Source organism: Leuciscus leuciscus (assembly GCF_965113295.1).
Source record: "Leuciscus leuciscus genome assembly, chromosome: 6".
Classification (NCBI taxonomy): Eukaryota; Metazoa; Chordata; class Actinopteri; order Cypriniformes; family Leuciscidae; genus Leuciscus; species Leuciscus leuciscus.
The window spans coordinates 39525549-39542411 of record NC_138730.1 but is presented as its reverse complement, the minus strand read 5'-3'; the positions used below and the strand labels follow the sequence as shown (position 1 = coordinate 39542411).

General features: G+C 38.2%; 1 protein-coding gene across 5 annotated transcripts in view; it reads left to right on the top strand.

Moving 5' to 3' along the window:
* LOC309500666 (MAM and LDL-receptor class A domain-containing protein 1) overlaps positions 1–16802 on the top strand; it is a 31523-nt gene extending 14721 nt beyond the window's left edge. Inside the window, exons 8-41 of one of the 5 annotated variants that reach the window (XM_082172340.1) lie at positions 1414–1610; positions 1698–2078; positions 4608–4891; positions 6367–6632; positions 7012–7068; positions 7685–7822; positions 7998–8254; positions 8387–8471; positions 8702–8779; positions 9253–9390; positions 9478–9734; positions 9825–9909; positions 10042–10140; positions 10294–10431; positions 10535–10794; positions 10909–10993; positions 11152–11256; positions 11410–11547; positions 11657–11916; positions 12031–12115; positions 12275–12379; positions 12533–12670; positions 12780–13039; positions 13147–13231; positions 13374–13460; positions 13614–13751; positions 13886–14145; positions 14253–14337; positions 14487–14573; positions 14727–14864; positions 15002–15261; positions 15372–15456; positions 15569–15713; positions 16236–16802. In XM_082172340.1, coding sequence (XP_082028466.1) covers positions 1414–1610; positions 1698–2078; positions 4608–4891; positions 6367–6632; positions 7012–7068; positions 7685–7822; positions 7998–8254; positions 8387–8471; positions 8702–8779; positions 9253–9390; positions 9478–9734; positions 9825–9909; positions 10042–10140; positions 10294–10431; positions 10535–10794; positions 10909–10993; positions 11152–11256; positions 11410–11547; positions 11657–11916; positions 12031–12115; positions 12275–12379; positions 12533–12670; positions 12780–13039; positions 13147–13231; positions 13374–13460; positions 13614–13751; positions 13886–14145; positions 14253–14337; positions 14487–14573; positions 14727–14864; positions 15002–15261; positions 15372–15456; positions 15569–15713; positions 16236–16272 — 5303 coding nt within the window. In that variant the 3' untranslated portion in view covers positions 16273–16802. The remainder of the gene's footprint in view (positions 1–1413; positions 1611–1697; positions 2079–4607; positions 4892–6366; positions 6633–7011; positions 7069–7684; positions 7823–7997; positions 8255–8386; positions 8472–8701; positions 8780–9252; positions 9391–9477; positions 9735–9824; positions 9910–10041; positions 10141–10293; positions 10432–10534; positions 10795–10908; positions 10994–11151; positions 11257–11409; positions 11548–11656; positions 11917–12030; positions 12116–12274; positions 12380–12532; positions 12671–12779; positions 13040–13146; positions 13232–13373; positions 13461–13613; positions 13752–13885; positions 14146–14252; positions 14338–14486; positions 14574–14726; positions 14865–15001; positions 15262–15371; positions 15457–15568; positions 15714–16235) is intronic. The other 4 variants (XM_082172341.1, XM_082172342.1, XM_082172343.1 and 1 more) reach the window with 4 other exon arrangements.
* Positions 16803–16863: the final 61 nt, after the last annotated feature.

Below are 16863 nucleotides of genomic sequence, written 5' to 3'. Positions count from 1 at the left end.
ATCTCTAAAGTTGTCTTTTTAAATGGTCCATGTAAAAAGTGCACTAGCAAGAACCAATATTATGGCCAATAAGCCAATAATTGTTTTAATGGGTGTTAACCAATAAATAGTATATATTATATATTATAAATATTATAAATGTTTCTATACTACTTTCTTTATACTGCAAGTGAATTTAGGCATTATGTTCAAACCAACATTATGATGTACAACACATACGATTTTTGTAAAATTTTTGCTCATAATAACAGAGAAGGGAATGCTTTGAAAAACTCCAGGATAACTCCACTTCTCATAAGATAAAAAATTACATATTTTGCGCCATTTCTTTGACAAATCATGTGTCAAATGACCTCAAATTAAAATTGTGAAATGGCTTAGTGTGATATTCAAATCACAAAAGGCTGCAATTTAATTAAAAAAGTATGTTATGCTCCTTGTTTCAGAGTGAAGCACAGCACTGTGTTCACACAAGTAGCCAGTGTTTTCAACATCTTAGTTCACTGTGAATGCAGCAAAATCAATCTTTGGTTACTATAAAAAATAATTAATACTTATTTAGAAATATTCATTCTTCATTTATTAGAGACAATAATAATATATTCAAATTGCTTGATTAAAAACACTAATGTGAATGTAATGCGGACTGATAATCACGACTTAAAAAAAGGTTTGAGTACATTTTTTATCTGTTAAATTTGGTCACAAAAAAGGGGGATGGAGCTCTTAATTTTGCTATTAAAATGCTTCAGATTGATGCATGTAACTTATATATCACAATCGCTTTAACTTTTTTAACAAATTAATCTTCACATCTTAAAATAGGCAGAAAAAATTAAACATCAGATATCAACAAAAAATCAACACACTGCTGATCACACACAGCACGCGTGAAACGGGCCTTGAGGTCAACCAAAATGCATTTAACCTTGAATATTGCTTTAAAGCCTTATTATCTCATCTCCACCCAAGTCTATGAAACAATGGGCAAGAATACAGACAAGCGATTCAAGAACTGCCAGTATTGTTAAGCAAATCATAAATATAAATTAAGGCTTGACGTGTCAGATCAGACTACCTGATTTAAGCCACTGTTGAGCAAAAGGCCTATCTCAGACCTCTGTAATCAGCAGTCTAGTCTCCACCTAACAATCCACACAGAAGTACTCGACTTACTCACTGGTTATTAATTAATATTCTCCCACACCTTCACCAGCTGACCCGTAACTTTCCATTACAAACCACAAAGGCCCTGGGAAACGTACTGTAAATCTAACAGGCACTGGAAAAGTACTGTAAATCTATCAGGCACTGGCAAACATACTGTAAATCTAACAAGGCACTGGGAAACATACTGTAATTTTTGTTTTTGTTTTGATGAATTATGTTTGATTCTTCTGGTTTCTGCTGTAGCTGTGTCATGTGGCCTACACAGCCACCATAACGCCTGTGCCAGTGGCTGTCCCAAGACCTGCTCCAGCCTGGACACCGCAGGGCCTTGTGGGATATGTGACGAGCGTTGCGAGTGTGACGATGGCTTCATGCTCAGCGGAGGAGCATGTGTGCTAGCTAAAGACTGTGGATGTTGGGCTAATGGACAGCATTATTCGGTAAATAAGCTTAACCATGTATATTTATTTGTCCATAAATCATTAATTTGTATATGTGTCCATAAATCTTTCTCCTATCCTATCCAGATCAGTGAGACATTTATGGAGGGTGAATGTGAGCAACAGTGCCAGTGTTTGGGCCGTGGGAACATTAACTGTTCATCTGCTTCCTGCACGGCTGATGAAGTGTGCATGGTTAAAGACGGTGTCAAAGGTTGTTTCCCGTCCAGTCCGGTGACTTGCAGTGTCTACGGTGACCCCCATTACATCACTTTCGATGGCAAGGCCTACTCCTTCTGGGGCACCTGCAACTACACAATAGCAAAGACCTGTGGGTCCACTGACACCCAGTTCACAATAACCGCACGAAATGAGGGACGGAACAACTCTGCAACTTCCTCTCTTAACTCTGTAGCTCTTGACATGGAAGGCCTACACATTGTCATCGGGAAGAACAAGCTGGTTTATGTGAGTGTCTTGTTTTTGTAATTCATTAGGAATTGGCCATATTATCACCGTTTATTTTAAAACTATTTATTCAGTTACACCACAAATAGACCATGCACATTTAACCATTTTAAGTCTCATTATTAACAAATGTCCATAGCACATATGCACACCAAAGGAATCACTTCATGAGGAATGAGATATTGTTTCTCCAGCTTACTATGAAACTTAAAAATAACTTTCAAACTCAAAACTACCTATTCCAAAAAGATTTAATGAAACTTCCAATAGTAATTTAATTTCTTACTCAGCCATGCTTTCCGGTACAAATATCTAAACAAGAAAAAACATTTACTTGAGAAACAAATTGGCATAAGATCTAAAGTCTTGCTAAAAAAATTTAATAAAATAAAAAACAAGAATAACAACAACAACAAAACGAATTTTCCTTTGAACTAAAAAAATATATTTCTTGGCCATTGGCAGATAGTTCTTCTTATTATAAGCATAAACTCACTCAATTACTTTTTTTTTTTTTTTTGAAAACAAGACTTAATATCTTAAGTCATTTTTGATTCTCAAGCAAATGCATCTTGATTTAAGAGTTTATTAAGTATTGGATATGTGTACTGAGAAACAAGACAAAAGTACTGAGTAAGAACATGTATTTTGGTCACATCATACAGATGACTGTCCACATTTACACATCAATGCCTATCTGGTGATTAGATAAGTGATCAGAAACTAGAGGAAGAAAGATATGATCAGAGAACCAGACAAGCAAACGCTATTGGATTAGAGTACAGTGAGGGGAAGTTTATGAGGCCTCCACATAGTTCTCCACGTAGCACTTCCCTAATCTTTCATGATATACATGGGCAGTTCGTGGAAAAAAAATTTTGTCAGGAGCTGCCATCTAGAATGTATGACTCATAAATAGTGTTTACTGAAGTAAAATGTTCATATTTTAGAGGTAAGTGATAAGAAATATGTGTGCTTATGACATAATATGCCATAATTCAAATGATAACATTTGAGGAGTGTCCTGATAGTGACTTCTGCTTGACATGATCAGATTTCTGATATGCAGGTTTAAACCGGTCACAAAAAAAAAAAGAAAAAAAAAAGTATTCAATCACAAGCACTTTTGTGACTCAGACACTTTAACTGATCTTATCAGGAACACGACACTCTCTGGCCCTTAAATTAAAGATAAAACAACGTGCCAGCAAACGCATGACCCAGTTTGAACAAATCTAAGCACATTTTTATGATTGACAATGATTTGGGACTATTATAAAATATCCATTATCAAACATTTACCATTCTAACATAGTTCCCAGCAGATTACCAAAGTTACTCCAGTTTACTACAATACAACTGTGCCAACTTGGCATCAGCTGCCAGTAACAAAATATTTTAATAAAATGACAGAAGATTCTGAAAGCATCTTAGACAGTTTGAAGGAGATCCTACATTAAATGTATCATGATTTTATAGCAGAATAGATAAACATTATTTTAGCAGAATCTATGTTATCATATTCAATTTTGTAATGCCCCAGTCTTAAAAGCTGAACATCACAAATATCCTTTAAAAAATATGCACCTGTCATTTGATTTTAATAATAAAAAAAAATCCATTCTTACTTTAGGACCATTGCATTTTTTCCCCATGGTGACAATTCAAGACATGAAGGCCTGGTTTCACAAACAAAGCTTAGATTAAGTCAGGATTAGGCCTTAGTTCAATTAGGACATTTAAGTAGCTTTTATAAATGTGCCTTAGAAAACCACATTACTGGTGTGCATCTTGAGACAAAACAATGGCACTGACACACATGCCAGTGCAAGTTGCTTTCAGTTAAAACAGCTCAAACATGCATTTTAGTCTGGGATAGGCTTAAACCTCATCTATGAAACCGGGGGGATGAAGTCTAGTTTTTACTTAAACATGCTTAAAACAAGAATAATAATTTCCCTTTGAACTAAAAAATAAATAAAATCTGACCCCACTGACAGATAGTTTTTCTTATCATAAGCATAAACTCACTCAATTAATCTCACTTCAATACTTGGGCCTGGTTTCACAGAGAGGGTTTAGATTAAGCCAGGATTAGGCTTTAGTTTAATTGGGACATTTAAGTAGCTTTTATGAACGTGCCTTAAAAAACATTACTGGTTGCATCTTGAGACAACACATTTAAATATGACTAGATATGTCAGGGCAAGTTGCTTTCAGTTAAGGTACCTCAAACATGCATTTTTGTCTGGGACTTGGCTTAAGCCTTGTCTGCGAAACCGTGGGTTAAGTAGCCTACATTGCCTCAATACTGTAATGCAAAAAAATAACTTCCACCTTAATGTGGAAATGGCCTAACAGTAACTGTAGTTACAGTAGCCAAAATATATAATGCTAATTAATAAAAATATATGTGATCGTACATCTGAATGGTCCTAAATACAGCTCTCTTTTCCTTTAAACATGTTCTTCACAGGCTTCAAGAGATGCACTGAAAAATTCCTCACCTTGTTTTCTTCCCCCCTCCAGGTAAACGGTAGTCAGGTTCGCCTCCCCGTGGAGTTTGGTTCTTCTGTGTCTGTGGCTCAGTCAGGACCTTACGTCCAAGTTGATACAAACTTCGGTCTGAGGCTGCTGTTTGGAAACGCCAGGCTGTTCGTCCAGGTGGATGAACGCTACAGAGGAGTGTTGTGCGGCCTGTGCGGCACCTACTCCGGATCTCAGTTTGACGATTTCCTGACACCCGACGGCAACACAGTAGCGGATTCGTACAAGTTCGCCAGCAGCTGGAACACCAACGACAGTGACTGGCAGTAAGAGCTCACTGAATCCTCACAGAATTCATAATACGTCCTAAAATATTCAGTTGAATCCGTAAAAAAAGGACAAACTGTTCCCCTCAAGCAAACAAAAAAGGAAAAACTCCAAATATTTTTGCGCCTGACGATTTAAAGGGATAGTTCATTCATCATGAGTACTAGGGCGTTCAGGCTCCAAATTGCAAAAAACAATATAGGATAATTTGTATATAAAGCCATATGATAGTGAGATAAACAGACCGAAATTTAAGTTATTATTCTCTGCAAATTACATTCAGTCAAGCTTTTCTTGGCGATGTAGCAATGAGCGATTCGTGAAGTAATCGTAATGAATTGGCTGATCCTGTTCACAAAACCGCTTTGAATGATTCAGTCATGAATCGTTCATGATTCATTTACCAAGCTATTTTAAAGGGATAATTCACCCCCAAAATTAATTAGCCCATGATTTACTCACCCTCAAGTCATCCTAGGTGTATAACATTCTTCTTTTCAGATGAATACAATCAGAGTTATATAAAAAAAAAAAAACTGCCCTGGCTTTTCCTAGCTTTATAATGGCAGTGAATGGGTGTTTTTTTTTTTTTTTTTGAAGTCCATAAAGTGCATCCATCCATGATAAAAGTAATCCACACGGCTCTGCAGGGTTAATAAAGGCCTTCTGAAGTGAAGCGATGCGTTCGTGTAAGAAAAATGTCCATATTTAAAACTTTATCGACTAAAATAACTAGCTTCCGGCAGACGGCCTATGCAAGTCGACATATGCCAAAAGAGTAACACTTGACGATGTATGACATAGGAGTAGCGTGAGCTTTGACGCCTCTCGCTGTTCGAACAAACAGGGCTGGGCAACAAACTCAAGCTCCTCTGACATTTCTCTTTAAAAATGTTCGGTTTAGACTTCTAATTCGTGACTGGTGTTTTGTTCTGCTCTATCCTCTGCGCTTCCGCGTTCGTCATTACGTGGTGCGTCAAGGTCAAGAGTTAGTCTTCCACCGTAAATCGATGCGTACAGCATCTGCAGGAAGCTAGTTATTTTAGTCGATAAAGTTTTAAATATGGATATTTTTGGAGCCGGGTGGAGCTCTTTTATCATGGATGGATGCACTTTGATGGACTTCAAAAAATATACATCCATTCACTGCCATTATAAAGCTTGGAAGAGCCTGGGCATTTTTTTTATATAACTCTGATTGTATTCGTCTGAAAGAAGAATGTCATATACACCTAGGATGACTTGAGGGTGAGTAAATCATGGGCTATTTTTCATTTTTGGGTGAATTATCCCTTTAAACTGGGGATGTGATGGTGATTGATTCATCAAATGCCAGTTACAAAGGGGCATAAAAACGTCTGCCACACTATTTAAATTAATGAATGAGTAATGTATCCATTTATTATAATAAAAAAGCTACATTGTAATATTAAATACATAATGTACTGTTTTTTCCCCCCTACCTTTTTCCCAGTTGCAGTGATGGCTCTCCAGACCCCCCTGCGTGTCACCCAGACCTGGAGGATGATGCATATACAAAGTGCAGTGAACTGTTTGAAGATGCTTTCAAAGAGTGCCACTGGTTCGTTCCACCACAGATCTACGTCAGCAGCTGCGTTTCTGATTACTGTATTTCCCAGGGGGACATGGCTCTGCTCTGCACCTCTTTTGAGGACTATGTGTCTGCTTGTGAGATAGCAGAGGTGTTTCTGCCAGACTGGAGAAATCACACCTTCTGTTGTAAGTGCATCGTTTTTTATTCTATATATTGTTCAATAATATTCTAAAATCATATTTGTCTTATTAAACATTTGTCCTATTCAAATCTGGAATAAAAATATATTTATTTCTTTTAGCTGCTTATTTTGCTACTTTTTTTTTTACTTTAATATATTATAAAATAATTTTCAATTTTGCATGCTTTTAATATTTTTTTCTTTATTGTTTATGTAAAACAATTATCATTGTATTAAATGTACAACATAAATAACCCTGCCTTCACTTAACATAGGAGTAATTTGCTAAATAATTTCTTTCTTTCATATAGTAGATGAAAAAACGGTCAGGTAACAACTCAAATGAAACCTTAAATCTCTGAACTTTTTCTGCTTCCATACAGTTGCCAATCCTTCACCACCACCAACAGACAACCCCACATCAACCCCACTATCTGCAAGTAAGCAGTCTTTCTCTCTTTCTTTATTATGTAAATAAAAAATATTTATTATCCAAAAAAAAAAAAAAAGAAAAAAAAGTTGCGGTTTGGATTTAAAATGCTTAAGAATCTATGATTGGATCATTTCTGCAGTGATTATTATGTTTCTAGTATGTTATATGTTTGGCAACACTTCTTCTAACCTTAATTGATGGAGTGTTTTAATTTCTTAAACAACCATGTAGGAAGAAACATAATGACCATATTCCAGCATGACATAGCCAAGATTAATCAAGCTCAAATTGTGAAAGAAGGGTAGGGACTGAGGAAGAATGAAGAATCATTTTCACTCATGAATTGGCACCTCTGAGTCCAGACCGTAAATTCATTGAAAGTCTTTGGAATGTGCTGGAGGAGACTTTACAGAGTGATGGACACTTGCATTGTCAATACAAGATCTTGACCAAAAATGTATGCACCTCTTGATGGAAATAAATGTTGAGAGGTGCATACATTTTTGGTCAAGATCTTGTACTACTCCTGCACATCATAAAGACTTTCAATGATTTTTATTTTTATTTTTATGTATTTTTTTGGCAGAGCAGTGTATATACAATTTTTTATTTCTATCATACAGGTTGCCTGTGGGGCTGTAACTTTGATCAGGATGAATGTGGGTGGGAACAACTTATCCAAGACAGTTTTGATTGGACCAGATGGTCAGGGACAACGCCATCAAACTTCACTGGACCACCCAGTGACCACACCACAGGAAGTAAGTTTGCTGGGAAAATTGGTTCATAAAATATGAAGTAGACTATGGGATTCTGTTGGAATTCTGTGGAGCAGATTTCATGAAGACATTGGATCCGTGTCCCAGTCAATACCTGGGTAAAACAACTGAAAACTGGGTTTACTGTCTCATTCACTTCTCTGACTGTTCTATATAGGTGGCTTTTACATGTATATTGAGGGGGATAGTGTGGTCCATGGCGACTCAGCCCGAATGATGAGTCCTGTCTGCAACACTTCCGGCAGGCAGTGTTTGAGTTTCTGGTTCCACATGTACGGCCTGGAAAATGCTATGTCTCTCAACCTCTACATATATGAGAACAACCGCGCCATCAAAATATGGTCCAGAGCCAACAACCAGGGCAACAGCTGGTACCAAGGCCAGGTTGAAATCCAACCACAACAGCCATTCCAGGTAAGTTACTGTGTGTTGATATGACATCAACGCATTTTACTTGTTAATGAATTCAGAGGACAAAATTAATTGCATAAGCAAACATGATGGATGAAAGACTGTTTGTTAATACTCTAATATGGACTGTTTCAGGTCATCATAGAAGGCATCAGGGGCTCAAATCAACGCTCAGATGTGGCTATAGATGATGTGGCAATAATGTATGGTGCATGTAATTGTAAGTGTTGTAGATATAAATCTATTATAGACTGATCTATAAACATATTTTGAATCTGATTATTTTTGTGTGTCATGATCCATGACCACTTAGTCTTTTTTTTTAGCTTACTCTACTTCAGAAATGCTGTTGTTAACTGGATATTAATTTATTTACATAATCCTTTTGAATTTTTTTATATTACATGATCAAAGCAAGCTTCAGTTAATTTGATTTGATCTCATTGGCAGATTCATCCGCAGAAGATTCAGACTCGACCACTCTGGCACCCCATCTGACTACTCCAAACTCAATCAATCCCCAACCAAGTAAGACTTTCTATTATAATGTTTATCTAAAAGTGATGCAAAACACTGGGATACACAACCCTGTTTAATTTTGTAATGATGTTGTTGTTGTTGTTGTTGTTTTTTCCAAGTAAAATGGGATATTCAATGAGAACAATTGTTTGGCAGGACTAAATATTATTCATAAGTAAGTTTTCTAGTACACGTTTTTGTAGTTTAAACTGCAGAGAACATGAGTATTATTTCAGGTAATGCACGAGCTGATAAAATGTGCAGTATATCTTCAATGCAATAAAAACATAAAAGTGTCTTGTGAATATTAATGTGAAATGAATTAACTGATAAAAGTGGGCGTTACACAACCAAAAAGGGAGAGATTGAAAAGTAAGATGCTGTTCATATTGTTGTTGCGTTCATATGCTGCATAATATTGGTGGATCAGACTGTGGTTAACTTCTTTGCATGATAATTATATGGTTGCTTTGTTTTGACAGATTGTAAAATGAACTGTGATTTTGAAAAGGATATCTGCAGTTGGACTCAGATGGTGACTGATGTTTTTGATTGGACAAGACACACAGGCTCCACCCCTACATCAATGACCGGTCCTTCCTCTGACCACACAACAGGAAGTAGGTCAACATTCACAATTTTACATCTTGTAAAATTGACCATTGTTGACCATTTCCTTACTCCGATGTCTCCTTTTCCTGGTCCAGGTGGTTTTTATATGTACATCGAGGGTGACAGCGCAACTTATGGCGACACGGCCCGTCTCCTCAGTGCAGAATGTGCTGACCCTCAACCTCAGTGTCTTCAGTTCTGGTACCACATGCATGGTTCCAGCTGGACCATGGGACTGAGCGTCCACATACTGGAGGGCAATGTGGCCAGGGAGGTCTGGAAGATGAATGAAGACCATGGAGACATGTGGCATCTTGCACATGTGGACCTGATATCAGATGTTAAGTTCAAGGTCGGGAAAAGTTTGAGAACTACATAATCTTCTTCAAAATAAACTAAATTATTAGAGCTAATCTATTGACATATGTTATTGTTCAATCAGGTGATCTTTGAGGGGCGTAGAGGAAGCTCAGCCCGGTCAGATGTTGCCATTGATGATGTCTCACTGCACAGAGGAGCCTGTAGTGGTATGTTCCTACTCTGTGGCGGACCTTAGTAAAAATATTCAGATTTAAAAATAACAAGTCAGCCTATTCAGTAGAACGACCAATACGTTTTGCAAAAAGGTTCGTAATTAATTAGTTGTACAAATATTTCAGAATTAACAAACCAGGTACTTTCAGTCCCATTGCCACCAGCTGCAACAACGCCACAACCTGCACCCATCCAAACTGCAGTAATACCAAACCCCTCAGCGTGTAAGTTCACTATCCACCACTGCAGTGTGATCACATTCTGTTGTGACTGATGATGCCAGAAAATAACACTCCCATGATTCATTCTCTGCATCTTCCATTGTTTTAAGGAAAAGACTAATGAAATAATAAATGAAATTTGCTCATTTCCTCTAGCTTGTGGCATCAACTGTGATTTTGAAAGGGACATTTGCGCTTGGACTCAGTTGGCGACTGATGTTTTTGATTGGACAAGACACAGAGGCTCCACCCCTACAGCAATGACTGGTCCCTCCTCTGACCACACAACAGGAAGTAGGTTTTGTTTTCTAGATCCTGAGGTCATTCCACCATTAAAATTATAATTGTCTCACATTATTAAATAAATTTGCGTTGCAAAAATTCTATAATTTTCCAGGTGGTTTTTATATGTACATCGAGGGTGACAGTGCTCAACATGGCGACACGGCCCGTCTCCTCAGTGCACAATGTGCTGACCCTCAACCTCAGTGTCTTCAGTTCTGGTACCACATGCATGGTTCCAGCTGGACCATGGGACTGAGCGTCTACCTGCTGCAATATGGCAATGTGGCCAAAGAGGTGTGGAGGAGGAGAGAAGACCAAGGAAACATGTGGCATCTTGCACAGGTGGACCTGAGACCAGATGTTAAGTTCCAGGTCAGTAAAAGTAAAAACTAACTACTTATTCTTCTTTGAATAATCCATGTTAAAGTGAACATACTACACTCTAAAAACAATTATCTACAGTAATCTTTGTTATTGTTCAATCAGGTGATCTTTGAGGGCCGTAGAGGAAGCTCAGCCCGGTCAGATGTTGCCATTGATGACGTCTCACTGCACAGAGGAGCCTGTAGTGGTATGTTCCTACTCTCAGGCGGACCTTTGTAAAACAACTTTCAGCTTTAAAATCAAGAATTGACTAACTGAATAAGTCAACTTATTCAGTTGAACAACTGCTACATTTTGCATAATAAAGGCTCTTAACTTAATTTAAGAGTCTTACACATCTTTCAGATTTACCAAATCAGGTGGCTCCACCTTCAGTCCCATTACCACCAGCTGCAACAACGCCACAACCTGCACCCATCCAAACTGCAGTAATACCAAACCCCTCAGCGTGTAAGTTCACTATCCACCACTGCAGTGTGATCACATTCTGTTGTGACTGATGATGCCAGAAAATAACACTCCCATGATTCATTCTCTGCATCTTCCATTGTTTTCAGACAGAGACTAATGAAATCATTAATAAAATGTGCTCCTTTCCTCCAGCTTGTGGCATCAACTGTGATTTTGAAAGGGACATTTGTGCTTGGACTCAGTTGGCAACTGATGTTTTTGATTGGACAAGACACAGAGGCTCCACCTCCACATCAATGACTGGTCCCTCCTCTGACCACACAACAGGAAGTAGGTCTTGTTCTCTAGATCTTGAGGTCAATCCACCATATTCAACATCAAAGTTATAGAAATTATTTCACATCAAATCAAAAGCTGTGTTGCACAACTTCTTTTCCAGGTGGTTTTTATATGTACATTGAGGGTGACAGTGCTGTGCATGGCGACACGGCCCATCTCCTCAGTGCACAATGTGCTGACCCTCAACCTCAGTGTCTTCAGTTCTGGTACCACATGCATGGTTCCAGCTGGACCATGGGATTGAGCGTCTACTTGCTGCAATATGGCAATGTGGCCAAAGAGGTGTGGAGGAAGAGAGAAGACCAAGGAAACATGTGGCATCTTGCACAGGTGGACCTGAGACCAGATGTTAAGTTCCAGGTCAGTAAAAGTAAAAACTAACTACATATTCTTCTTTGAATAATCCATTTTAAAGTGAACATACTACACTCTAAAAAAAATTATCTACAGTAATCTTTGTTATTGTTCAATCAGGTGATCTTTGAGGGCCGTAGAGGAAGCTCAGCCCGGTCAGATGTTGCCATTGATGACGTCTCACTGCACAGAGGAGCCTGTAGTGGTATGTTCCTACTCTCAGGCGGACCTTTGTAAAAAAAACGTTCAGCTTTAAAATCAAGAATTGACTAACTGAATAAGTCAACATATTCAGTTGAACAACTGCTACGTTTTGCATAATAAAGGCTCTTAACTTAATTTAAGAGTCTTACACATCTTTCAGATTTACCAAATCAGGTGGCTCCACCTTCAGTCCCATTACCACCAGCTGCAACAACGCCACAACCTGCACCCATCCAAACTGCAGTAATACCAAACCCCTCAGCGTGTAAGTTCACTATCCACCACTGCAGTGTGATCACATTCTGTTGTGACTGATGATGCCAGAAAATAACACTCCCATGATTCATTCTCTGCATCTTCCATTGTTTTCAGAAAGAGACTAATGAAATCATTTATAAAATGTGCTCCTTTTCTACAGCTTGTGGCATCAACTGTGATTTTGAAAGGGACATTTGTGCTTGGACTCAGTTGGCGACTGATGTTTTTGATTGGACAAGACACAGAGGCTCCACCTCCACATCAATGACTGGTCCCTCCTCTGACCACACAACAGGAAGTAGGTCTTGTTCTCTAGATCTTGAGGTCAATCCACCATATTCAACATCAAAGTTATAGAAATTATTTCACATCAAATCAAAAGCTGTGTTGCACAACTTCTTTTCCAGGTGGTTTTTATATGTACATTGAGGGTGACAGTGCTGTGCATGGCGACACGGCCCGTCTCCTCAGTGCACAATGTGCTGACCCTCAACCTCAGTGTCTTCAGTTCTGGTACCACATGCATGGTTCCAGCTGGACCATGGGACTGAGCGTCTACCTGCTGCAATATGGCAATGTGGCCAAAGAGGTGTGGAGGAAGAGAGAAGACCAAGGAAACATGTGGCATCTTGCACAGGTGGACCTGAGACCAGATGTTAAGTTCCAGGTCAGTAAATATTTGAGAACTACCTAATTTTCTTCAAATGTTTTACATTGTAAAGTAAACATACAACACAATAATAACTAATCTAATCTATGTTATTGTTCAATCAGGTGATCTTTGAGGGCCGTAGAGGAAGCTCAGCCCGGTCAGATGTTGCCATTGATGACGTCTCACTGCACAGAGGAGCCTGTAGTGGTATGTTCCTACTCTCAGGCGGACCTTTGTAAAAAACATTCAGCTTTAAAACATGTCAACTTATTCATTAGAATAAAAATAAAAAAACGTTTTTCAAAAGGGTTCTTAACTTAATGTTTTAAGAACTGTAAATATCTTTCAGATTTACCAAACCAGGTGGCTCCACCTTCAGTCCCATTGCCACAATCGGCACCCATCCAACGTAGAGAAATACCAAACCCCTCAGCGTGTAAGTTCACTATCCACCACTGCAGTGGGATCACATTCTGTTATGACTGATGATGTGAGAAAATAACACTCCCATGATTCATTCTCTGCAACTTCCATTGTTTTCAGAAAGAGACTAATGAAATCATTAATAAAATGTGCTTCTTTCTTCCAGCTTGTGGCATAAACTGTGATTTTGAAAGGGACATTTGTGCTTGGACTCAGTTGGCGACTGATGTTTTTGATTGGACAAGACACAGAGGCTCCACCTCCACATCAATGACTGGTCCCTCCTCTGACCACACAACAGGAAGTAGGTTTGGTTTTCTAGGTCCTGAGGTCATTCCACCAATAAAATAATTAATTCACATCAATACATAAATATTTGTGTTGCACATATTCTATGACAATTTATCTGCTCAAGAGTCTCCTGATCCCCATTTCCAGGTGGTTTTTATATGTACATCGAGGGTGACAGTGCTCAACATGGCGACACGGCCCGTCTCCTCAGTGCACAATGTGCTGACCCTCAACCTCAGTGTCTTCAGTTCTGGTACCACATGCATGGTTCCAGCTGGACCATGGGACTGAGCGTCTACCTGCTGCAATATGGCAATGTGGCCAAAGAGGTGTGGAGGAAGAGAGAAGACCAAGGAAACATGTGGCATCTTGCACAGGTGGACCTGAGACCAGATGTTAAGTTCCAGGTCAGTAAATATTTGAGAACTACCAAATGTTCTTCAAATGTTTTACATGGTAAAGTAAACATACAACACTATAATTACTAATCTAATCTATGTTATTGTTCAATCAGGTGATCTTTGAGGGCCGTAGAGGAAGCTCAGCCCGGTCAGATGTTGCAATTGATGATGTCTCACTGCACAGAGGAGCCTGTAGTGGTATGTTCCTACTTCTGTGGCGGACCTTTGTAAAAAACATTCAGCTTTAAAACATGTCAACTTATTCTTTATAATTTTTTTTTTTTTTTTTTTTTTTTTTTTTAAATGGTTCTTAACTTAATGTTTTAAGAACTGTAAATATCTTTCAGATTTACCAAACCAGGTGGCTCCACCTTCAGTCCCATTGCCACAATCGTCACCCATCCAACGTAGAGAAATACCAAACCCCTCAGCGTGTAAGTTCACTATCCACCACTGCAGTGTGATCACATTCTGTTATGACTAATGGTGTCAGAAAATAACACTCCCATGATTCATTCTCTGCATCTTCCATTGTTTTCAGAAAGAAAGTAATGAAATAGTAAATAAAATTTGCTTCTTTCTTCCAGCTTGTGGCATAAACTGTGATTTTGAAAGGGACATTTGTGCTTGGACTCAGTTGGCAACTGATGTTTTTGATTGGACAAGACACAGAGGCTCCACCTCCACATCAATGACTGGTCCCTCCTCTGACCACACAACAGGAAGTAGGTTTGGTTTTCTAGGTCCTGAGGTCATTCCACCAATAAAATAACAATTAATTCACATCAATAAATAAATATTTGTGTCGCACATATTATATGACAATTTCTCTGCTCAAGAGTCTCCTGATCCCCATTTCCAGGTGGTTTTTATATGTACATCGAGGGTGACAGTGCTCAACATGGCGACACGGCCCGTCTCCTCAGTGCACAATGTGCTGACCCTCAACCTCAGTGTCTTCAGTTCTGGTACCACATGCATGGTTCCAGCTGGACCATGGGATTGAGCGTCTACTTGCTGCAATATGGCAATGTGGCCAAAGAGGTGTGGAGGAAGAGAGAAGACCAAGGAAACATGTGGCATCTTGCACAGGTGGACCTGAGACCAGATGTTCATTTTCAGGTCAGTAAAAGTAAAAACTAACTACTTTTTCTTCTTTGAATAATCCACGTTAAAGAGAACATACTGAACAAAGAAATAATATACAGTAATCTTTGTTATTGTTCAATCAGGTGATCTTTGAGGGCCGTAGAGGAAGCTCAGTCCGGTCAGATGTTGCCATTGATGACGTCTCACTGCACAGAGGAGCCTGTAGTGGTATGTTCCTACTCTCTGTGACCTAATGTGTTAAGAGTAATAAATAGATTTAGCCGGATTATGTAACTTCAGTACTTAAGCATCGCAGTGAAATCTCTTTCTGACTCTGCAGAGATCACTCTCTCTGACACGTATGGAAATGCTGACGGTAAACTCACAAATAACATGATAATGTCAAACGGGGAGGAAGTCAAAAATAAGAAAGCGTTTGGAGACAACTGGAAAGCAACAGATGACAAAAGCACAGCAAGAAGAAGGTAGAGAGCCTTTCTTAATCTTTTTTTTCTTTCACATCAGCCTTACCAAATCTGTTTTTTGCTTTTCATTATGAGGTACGGAGTGTAGTTTGATGTGAAAACATTAATTAAAAAGCATTTTAGCATAAGGCTGCAACATAACAAAATGTGAAAATGCATTTTTACGTCGCAATCTTATGTGTGAGAGTGATTAATTTAGTAACCATATTGTGCAATTTATGTAATAGGATTATTACAGGAAATTATGCAAACTGTTTTTAGAAATCAAACTAAAAATGCTTTTTGATTATAATATTGTGAGTCACCTATAATAAAAATATTAGTATGCGGGTTTTTTTTTCATCATTGTTTTACATCACATTTTAATTGGTTAAGAGAGGTTTTAGGTTAAAATAGCCTTTACTGATTTGCAATTTTAGACTGTTTATGAACCAGTGATGTTGGCCAATGTTATTGTTTTTTTGTTTTTACAAACATAATTGACACCTGTATGATTGTTCTTCTTTCATCTTTGAAATGCAGGCGGTCCTTGCTGTTAAAAAAACATTCTCAGGCTTGAGCTGAAACAGACTTACTTTATACGTGGCAAACAATCAGCTGACAGCACCTGTCGATATGGACCTCCTCCTCATCATAACTCATCAATCACTCACACTAGTTTTAGCAAGATCTTTAGGAAGCTGGGTGTGTTGGTGTTGTTTACCAAGGAAGTATCGGTTATATATAACAGTCTCTAACATAGTCATTTCATTATATGATGTACAACAAAATGCTTATCAGCTTTTTATAGATAAGGTGTTAAACCCCTAATGTCACAGTGAATTTTCTTCTCAAGTTCACAAGGTCTCCTAGTTCCTCCATTACACAACCATTACACATCCATTACACAACTATGAACATGTTCCACTAATGTTTGAACATCCACAAAATGTCCATATGCTTATTTTAATTTTCAAAAATGTATCTATTATCATTTGAAAACTAGCAAACTTATTTTTGTCAAAAGTTGTTGTGTGTTTGTGTGTGTGTTTGCACATAATATGTGAGACAAACGTGTTTTTGACTTGCATTTAATAAACATTTAAATTTCATCCAATAAAACTTTGTGATGGTCCTGTTGCTTATTTAACTTTTTTTAACTAACAAAATC